General features: G+C 38.1%; 1 protein-coding gene across 1 annotated transcript; it reads right to left on the bottom strand.

The window, feature by feature from the left end:
- Positions 1-1,135: 1,135 nt before the first annotated feature.
- On the bottom strand, positions 1,136-4,165 carry LOC108702476 (keratin, type I cytoskeletal 12-like). Its single transcript, XM_041578069.1, has 8 exons — positions 3,663-4,165; positions 3,320-3,402; positions 3,066-3,222; positions 2,711-2,869; positions 2,492-2,617; positions 2,041-2,258; positions 1,548-1,579; positions 1,136-1,412 (listed from the first exon to the last, which is right to left on the bottom strand). Exons 1-8 carry the CDS (start codon positions 4,092-4,094, stop codon positions 1,321-1,323), a joined length of 1,299 nt encoding a protein of 432 aa, XP_041434003.1. The 5' UTR covers positions 4,095-4,165; the 3' UTR covers positions 1,136-1,320.
- Positions 4,166-9,200: the final 5,035 nt, after the last annotated feature.

The following is a 9,200-nucleotide window of genomic DNA, read 5'->3' as shown; positions in this document are numbered from 1 at the left end:
AATTGAAATCAGCCCATTACTGGTTTATTTATTGATTATTGTTCTGAGGCCTTCTTAGATGTGTGTCCTTCAGGCTACATCACAAGTTTCCAGTTAAAGGAACTCATTTCCATACCATTATTTTTAAATCAGCAACACAAGGAACCCCATGAAACCAATATTCAATATTATCAGAGTCAGAAAAATATGATTTCATGCTGACTTGCTGTTATCCTGCCTTTTTTTGTGAGTGGTCTTCAAGGCATGTCATGAAAACTATAGCCAAACAAATTGGTGACTTCTAAAAAAGACTTTACTTTAGGGGTCATTGCAGAGCACTACAGAGTGCACAATAAGTGCTCATTCAGCAAGCACTTCTTTCCTCTGCCTGTTTGCAATCTAGTGTAAGGACATGTACCTGTTTGTTCCATAACTTGTGTGTGAATGACCCATTGCTCCTGTTTATCTCTAGTTACTTATGTTAGGTTCCATGCATGGTGCATTGCATGTACAATGAGACCACTGGACCTACAGTCACTTGTTATTGTTCATTAGAATGTTGGCTACCTACCAATAATCTAAGAACTGCAATACTTATGTTAGATTCCATTCATGGTGGTACTTGTTGCATTGCATGTACAATGAGACCCCTGGACCTACAGTCACTTGTTATTGTTCATTAGAATGTTGGCTACCTACCAATAGTCTAAGAACTGCAATACTTATGTTAGATTCCATTCATGGTGGTACTTGTTGCATTGCATGTACAATGAGACCCCTGGACTTACAGTCACTTGTTATTGTTCATTAGAATGTTGGCTACCTACCAATAGTATAAGAACTGCAATACTTATGTTAGATTCCATTCATGGAGGTACTTGTTGCATTGCATGTACAATGAGACCCCTGGACCTACAGTCACTCACTTTTTATTGTTCATTAGAATGTTGGCTACCTAGCAATAGTCTAAGAACCGCAATACTTATGTTAGATTCCATTCATGGTGGTACTTGTTGCATTGCATGTACAATGAGACCCCTGGACCTACAGTCACTTTTTATTGTTCATAAGAATGTTGGCTACCTAGCAATGGTCTAAGAACTGCAATATGCAAAACTCTGATCATTAGAATTCAAGAATTCACATAAACGGCAACTTTGCTTCAAAGGGAAAGTTTATTTTAAAGGCAGACACCAGAGATGGACATGTATAATTCTTGGAAGAGTAAATACTGTAGATAATGTAGCAGGAAAGAGAAGTGATGATGTCAGGAGGCTACCGTGCTTCAGAAAGTTAAAGCCAGCTTTTAAAGGTCAGATCCGTGTTGCATATACTGGTGAATTACTCCTTCCTTTCTGTGACTTGTTGAGATACAACTTTTCCATTAACGAAGTCTTCAACGATGGTTTTGATTACTCGGGTTTTACATGGCTCTGTACATCCAATTGAAAACATCATTAATTCATGAAGAGTAGTGTATTGTAATGTAGGTTGTCTACACAGGACATTGGGGGGGCTACACAGTTAAAACCTGCTTCTCAAAAACTAATATTTTAACCATAACATACCTTTTGGACATGGAGATGGATAGGATTTAATGCTGAAAAAAAACAAAGAAATTTGTAAAACTTTTGGAAAATAGCAGGAAGTAACAAGCTGGCAACTAGCCTTAAAATAATGGCATTTATTCCCACATCTAAACCACACAGTTGTTAATTTATGCAAGTACTGTATATAGCATATATACTGTATATATTATTTTCACTATGGATTTGCCTAATGGAAAGATTAAGAACTGAATGTATGTTTTCCTTTTGTTTCTTCATAAACGGTTGGCTTTAGTATGCTCTTCAATAGCTTGGCCTCTATGGTGTTATATTATCATTAGAAGAAACCAGAAGAGAACATGACCAGTCCCTGGTCAAATATTATGTATGTATCCACTCCTTGATAAATATACATACACTAGACAAGATAATGGTTGGATGATAGCAAAGAATGGATGATGTCTGGCCAATGAATTCTGCATTATTGTCAAGATTCCTTATGATTCCTACTTACCATGGCTCTCCATCAAGCAAGCGGCGATAGGTTTCTATTTCCATTTCCAGTCTGGTCTTGATGTCTAGGAGCTGCTCATACTCTATGCTTTGTCTTTCCATGTCAGTCCTGACTTCACATAGTTGTTGTTCAAGGGAGCTGATCTTTGCTTGGATTTTGGCAAGCTGAGCGCAGTAGTTCCCTTCAGTTTCAGCCAAAGAGCATTCCAGTGTTCTTTTCTAAAATGGGAAACCAGAACTTTTTTGTAAATATATCTTACATTCTTAAGGGAGCTTTAGGCTTTCTAAACTGACCAGTTTACATCCACAAGTTAATACTATGCTATTTTCTGTTTTACTTGTTAAGAAACCAAACATTTCCACCTATTCCTTCGGTACTAACAGTATATCATATATTTACATTTTGGAAATTGACTCAAATTCCTTTTACTTCTTTAATGGTGCTGCCTTACCATAGCCAGGGCAGCTTGCAGGTCTATCTCTAGGGCTTGGAGGGTTCGCTTCAGATCTGTGATCTCAGTTTTGCTGCACTGAACCTGTTCGGCACCAGATGATATTTCTTGTTTGAGTGCTTTACTCTGAAACAGACACATAAAAAAAACAAAAAACAAATGAATCCTTCCATATCAACCCAGGAACTACTTTTTAAAATGTTCAACTATGAGTTTTACCGCTTCAATGAATCGAGCCTCTGCCTCTTTACGGTTCTTCTCTGCCAAATCTTCATAATCTGCTCTCATATCATTTAGAAGTTTTGTAAGGTCGGTTCCTGGTGCAGCCTTCATTTCCACGCTGAGGTGTCCTGTGGCACCCTGGTAACTCTTCATCTCCTAAAATATATGGGAGAAATAAACCATTAAGGATGAACAAAAACTTGATTCAAATTACAGCAAAAAGCAAACTGCAACTTTTAGCATTTCATCTGAGACCTATTGTATAAAAATAAAATGTGCATGAGTTGGCAAACAGAAACTAGGTAGGGACAATACATATTTCTTAACAAGGAGGGCAATTAATGTGAGTTACCTCCTCATGGTTTTTCTTGAGACAAATAATTTCCTCTGTTAAGCTTTCAATCTGAGACTCCAAGTCGCATTTGGCAAGATTCAATTCATCTAGAACTTTGCGGAGGCCATTGATATCGGCTTCTACACCATGGCGGAGGCAAAGCTCGTTCTCGTACCTTCAGAGAAGCCCAATGTTATTGTAAATGCTTATATTGTGTTGATACATGCAAACAGACAAGCATTGGGCAACCTATGAACGCAGCATCAACTTACTTCAGCTTGAAGTCATCAGCAGCAAGGCGTGCATTGTCAATCTGGAGAATGACCCGAGCATTTTCTACACTGGCACACTGAATCTACATGTGAGAAAAATACCAAATTATGGAGTCCCTTCTGGCAGGCACTCACATTCTCAAATCTAACATGCTTCTCCAAACAGTATGATCATGAAAGATAGAGTAAAATAAAGTCACTGAGTTTGATACATCTGATATGATTCCAGTATTCCCAATGAGAGACAATAAAAGGTGATTAAAATGGCAGATTTATTAAATATACATTTGATTTTTCTAAGATTTAAGATGAAAATGCCTTATACGTGTTTAAAGTTCCATACCTGCTTTTTTAGATCATCAATAATATGGTAATATTTGCTGTAATCCCTGTCAGGCATACAAGCATTCCGGTGCTTCTCATACCAATCTCTAATTTTGCACTCAAGGTCGGAGTTGGCTTCCTCCAGATCCCGCACTTTGTTGAGGTATGCAGCCAGACGATCATTTAGATTCTGCATGGTTTCCTTCTCCCCACCAGCAAGGAGGCCCTCTGCACCAAGACCAAAGCCATATGCTGCACCAGAGCTTACACCAGTAGCAAAGTTGCCAAACTCACCACTCATGCCACCAGCAGCACCTCCACTCATACTACCGCAATAAGCACCAGTATTACACGCTCCTCCTGAGCTTCCAAGAAAAGAGCAAACAGAGGTCCCATATCCACCACACCCTACAGATACTCTTGAAGATCCACAGCTCTTTTTGCAAGACATGTTTCTATTGGTACAGAATAAGCTTTATGCAGCTTCCTGGTCTAGAAGAAGTGAGGATGTAGTAGCTCTCAAATACGAATAGCTTTTATATTCAATGTTACATGGGTGTTCCTATTTAATGGGTCCTCCCAAACAAATTTTATGGTGCCTTAATGGTTAGTGAGGTGTTAATTAAAATGTCATTTGATTGTGTCCACTTTGCTTTATCTGTCAAATTCCTTTGGGCTGTGGTTATGATTGAATGATAACTGGGTGGAGCAAGAATAAGTATTATTTTTATGTCTTTTTAATCATGTAAATGCAGACAGATATGCCATGTACTGTTGCATCCACTCCCTCCTCCCTGTGTCTAAGTATTTTTGTGGCTAAAAATGTCATCTACCAGATGTGTTCCATGGAAAAGCATTTTTCTGAATTTTTTATAGGACTTAAATGATATACCTTTTATTATTTTTACTGTTTTTTGGGTAACTTTTTAAATATCTATCTAATATAGTGGCCAATGGCACATGTTTTTTTTTGCTTGTTCTTCGGTAATTGAATTGAAGTAACATCTGAACCCCACACAGATAAAACCTCCACATCTTATAGTGCTGTTGATAAAAAAGGAAATGTATAGCAGCCCCATAGGGCACAAATACACATACACATTCATCCAAAGATGCTCTTTGTTTGGCCTCCTAACCCAAATAGCATGTACTGTAGGTAAAACACTTGGTGGGACATTCACTAAGAATCGTAGTTGTGCCGGCGTCCGCTTCGCCGCACTTCGCCAGGCGTATTTTCGCAAGCGCTCCGCAAATTCACTAAAATCCGAAGTTGCGCTCAGGGGTAGCATAAGGTTGCAAAGTTGCGCTAATGTTAATTCGCCTACTACGCTAGCGATGGTTGATTTGCATACGGTGCCAAATTCGATTTTCAATGGAAGTATTCGTAGCAGCACTACACAAGCCTGGAAAACCTTCAAAACATCAAATACAATGTTTATTTTGCCCTACACATGTGCCCACTGTATAGGTAAGTTGCCATGAGTTAGGAAATGTAGGGGGGAAGGAGGGTAGCCCCAAAAAATTTTTCGATCTTTTTCAGCCTATCACCCATAAAAAATGAAAAAAAACGCCAGCGTTTTTTAGAACTTAGAAAATTTCTTAACCTTTTTTTGAAGCAATCCCTATCTACTCTATTGCGCTTCGCCTGGTCTGAGGTGGCGAAGGAAGTATGGTGTAAAAGGATCAGAATCATTCGCGCGTTAGTGAATTTGCGTTGTTACGTCCATTGCGCAAATTTGCCAGGTGTCAGAGTGCGAAGTAACACTATCGAATTTACACTAGCGTTAGGCACTTCGGCGTTTAGTGAATTTGCCCCTTGGTGACTTGAGCCTGAAATTGCACTCTGTACTTTACTATAAATGTCACTGTTCCTTCCTAACTGCTAGTTGAGTATTAAGAACATTAAAAGCCATAGAGGAGTTAGGTGACCAATAAGGGACAAGGCTGCAATGTCTAATATCCATATGTTTTGGAACAGTGGGTGGGATTTTTTTTATTGTACAGTTATGGGATCTTTTCTCCAGAATACCTGGTACACAAGGGTCTTCAGGATAAGGGGTCTTTCCTTTATATGATACACTATGCCTTAAACCTACTAAAAATATTGTAGAAGATGATGATTTCACCATCAAAATTGATTTATGCTAGATTAATAAACATCAAGCACATAGCAAGGTCTTCATAAATTGAGAAGAAATGCAAATCACTCAAATAGGACATTGTGGGAACTGGTATTGAAGGGTTTGTGGATAATAAATCCTACACCTGTCCATTAGAGTTATTATGTATGTGAATAGACAGTTGTATAAAGAGTCAGACTGAGGTAGGGGAATGAGATGCTGGTGGACCTCTCTATTAATATTTCTGGGAAATATCCCCAATTTAATATCCATATCAAAGACCAGAGTGACCCATGCAATGAAAGCCATGGCTTTGGGACCATTCCCTTGACTATTTATCAGTGAAGCGTGACTACCTTCTGCTTTGCAGTGGTGTTCATGACTGGTCAGTCCTTGACATGATGTTAGGTGTCCTCACCAAGGATTATGAGAAAAAGTCTAAAAAAAAAGTCCAATATATTTCAAACTGGGAGATACATTATTTCAGATAACAGGAAAAATACAGAAGAAATTATTAGATTACACATTCTATTGATTAGTTGGCCTGAGAATGACTGAGTTTAGTCCTCTGCATTGGTTTTGTATGAAGGGCGAGAGAAACATCAATGACATGTATATATTCCAATGTTTTATATAGATGGTTTTTTTTTGTTTTTTTTATATACTCTTCTTTTGTTTTATATTTATTTGTGACAAAAGGCTTTTGAGGTGGAAGGTGTTTGCTTGGGAGAAGGCATTTTTTGAAGGAGATTATGGGACAGGGTGAAGGACATTCAGTAAATTCATTGTTTGGGGTGATGACATTTCAGGGAGCAAAGAGAAGACTGTTCTAGGAGTTGAATTGGAAAAGGATTTTCAGTTAACTGATTATTCAGGAAGGTGACTTTTTTGGGAGCTGATTGTTCGGGGAGAAGGCTTTCCATGGAGTTGATTATTTTTGATTGAAGGCGATTGAGAAGGATGATTTTCTAAAAGTTGATGTTTCAGGGATGTGTTTTATTATGGAGGTGGCAGCTTTATCATTGAATGATGCAACTGGGGCAGAAAACTGTTTGGAGGAATGTTTTCTGGGGGAATTTCCTTCAGTGGTGGCTAAAGCTTCTATTCTTCACTGTGAAGTGACAAATTTCACTTGATATTGTGCTCTTGGGGGTATCATAGATATAAACTCACAGTAAATTTGAAAATCGTATCTGCTATAAAGTTATTGCATTAAAACATAGCAACGAGTTTAAAGTTTCAATATGTAGAACAATTTTCTGTAGTGTTAAGACAGGATTCCTTTTGTGTGACAGTTAGTACTCCCTGAAGATGTTTAGTTTCTTTGGCACAGCCCAATGTTTGCCTCATACACAAGATACCCAAAGTGGTTCATAATTAGAGCGTTAGCAGAGGCTGATGATAAAATCCTCACTCGTAATTATTTTTCAGCAAGGAAGTCATTGTTTGGCTTCTATCCGCCCTATGGTTACATTAGCGTGGATGCTATTTGTAATTGCCCTGCTGTGTAAATAAACTGGGTGCAGAATGTTGCAATTAGTTTACTAGGAATCATATGGCAAAGCACATGTAGAGTATGCATAACATTACTACAGTATCATTTATTATATGTCACTCCACAGAATGAGAATTTCGGACATCATTATGCCTGCTCTCATTAGATGAAATTGGGCCGAAAATGCCAATTTACCCCTCATATCAGCAGATGATAACCATTAGTCACCAATTGCTGCCATGCTTCTAAAAGAGACAAAATACCTGTAAGAACTAGGGGAGACAGAACCCTTTATTAGAGAGATTCTCTTGAATAGTCCTCATTTTTCTGATTACCATACCTTGTCCACAATAACATTGACCAAAGTGTTTTCAAAGGAAACTCTGGGTCTCTTATTAATTGTTCTGCCTGGGGATCGGATATCTTTGTCAGTTTCCCAGCACTGCATTGGGCCCCCTCTCTTTGGAAACCACTGCTCTAATGTATAAAGTCCTCTTCTGTTCTATGGTATCGGGTGCTTGGGTGAGCTTCTGAGGATCACTCTTCTTGAAAAGCAGAGGATGAATAAAACGAAAAGTTTATGGTGTGAGAATATATTTGAACCCCTTATTGTTTCCTGTTGGTGATGGTCTTTACTCACCTGTCCTTTCGTTTGCCTAATGTAGTATGTATTTTCTTATAGGGCTCATGCTTTTAGGTGAGTAACTTGCTTCTTGCACTCTAGAGGTTCAGTCGACCACATGTAGATTCAAACAACAAATAGGACTGATTATATCTGCAAAGGGTATTGAGGGATACAAAAAGAGATGGTGCATCCAACCTGTATAAGCACTACTGAAGTAAATACAATTTCAAATTTCAAAAATAGAATATGAACTAGGAGGACATATTCACAGTTCACCCCAGTCCAAGGGCGCATGTACTTGGAACAAAAACAAAAATGTGAGTTCCTCCAAAAATTCATCAAGCAGCATGTAAAAAAATACAAAAAGTTTATTAGGACATATTAGGACTTGGCCTAATGAGTAAGTGCCCCAACAGTCACGAAACGCATGTTTTTGCTCCTATAGGTAAGATACTTGACTTCGTTCCAAATCATAAAGCTACACGTTTGTGGCAGCATGGTTTTATGTGAAACAGATCTTGCCAGACTAATTTAATTGCCTTTTATGAGAAGGTGAGCAGGAATCTTGACTTCAGGATGGCAGTGGATGGGATCTACTTAGAGTTTGTTAAAGCATTTGATACAGAGCCACACAGGAGGTTACTGGATAATTTAAGGAATATCGGCCGGCTAATTGGCAAATGAGGTTCAGTGTTGATAAATGCAATGTTGTGCATTTTGGTAGAAATAACATAATTGTGAGTTATACACACTAAATGGCAGTGTGTTTGTGTAACTGTGTAATTCCAGGCATTGTCATTCAGTGACTAGTAAAGCAAATAAAGTTGTGTCTTGCATAAAAAAGGGCATTAAGGGGTGAAAACATAATTTTTTCTCTTTATAGATCCCAAAAGGCATTGCCTTAAGTATAAAGAGCAGCTTTAGGCTCCACTACCAATGGATATTATTGAGCTGGGAAGCGTACAAAGACAAGCAATTAAATTATTTAATTTAAAACAACAAAAAAATAATATATTAAACTTGATGGTCATTTTTCAAATAAATGTAATTATGGGCATGTACTGTTGGTGTGTAGCGTCTACTTGTTGTCCGCCATCTAAATGTAGTGTTAATTAACACTTAATTATAACCTTTGCCTTTTCAGAGTCAGCATGCAGCAGAAGACCCAGTATATAATCAGTTATTTGCCCATGCAATGAAGTACTAGGACTAGTTTTATATATACGCTTCTCAGCGCACTGCTTATTATCTTCTATTGTTCAGTTCTACAGTGGCCTCTTGTGGTGACAAAAATTTTGGTTCCCAAAGTCATTGATG

Source organism: Xenopus laevis, chromosome 9_10S, assembly GCF_017654675.1.
Source record: "Xenopus laevis strain J_2021 chromosome 9_10S, Xenopus_laevis_v10.1, whole genome shotgun sequence".
Lineage (NCBI taxonomy): Eukaryota > Metazoa > Chordata > Amphibia > Anura > Pipidae > Xenopus > Xenopus laevis.
Note: the sequence above shows the minus strand (reverse complement) of the source record. Positions and strands in the feature narration are given on the sequence as shown.

Bases quoted from the DNA above. Each gene is read 5' to 3' on its own strand.
- LOC108702476 (XM_041578069.1), bottom strand. From the start codon at position 4,094: ATGTCTTGCAAAAAGAGCTGTGGATCTTCAAGAGTATCTGTAGGGTGT. The intron at 3,403-3,662 runs GTATGGAACTTT...TCTCACATGTAG, and splicing joins TTGATGATCTAAAAAAGCAG to ATTCAGTGTGCCAGTGTAGA. The intron at 1,580-2,040 runs GTAAGTAGGAAT...GTTTTTTTTCAG, and splicing joins TTGCTTGATGGAGAGCCATG to CATTAAATCCTATCCATCTC.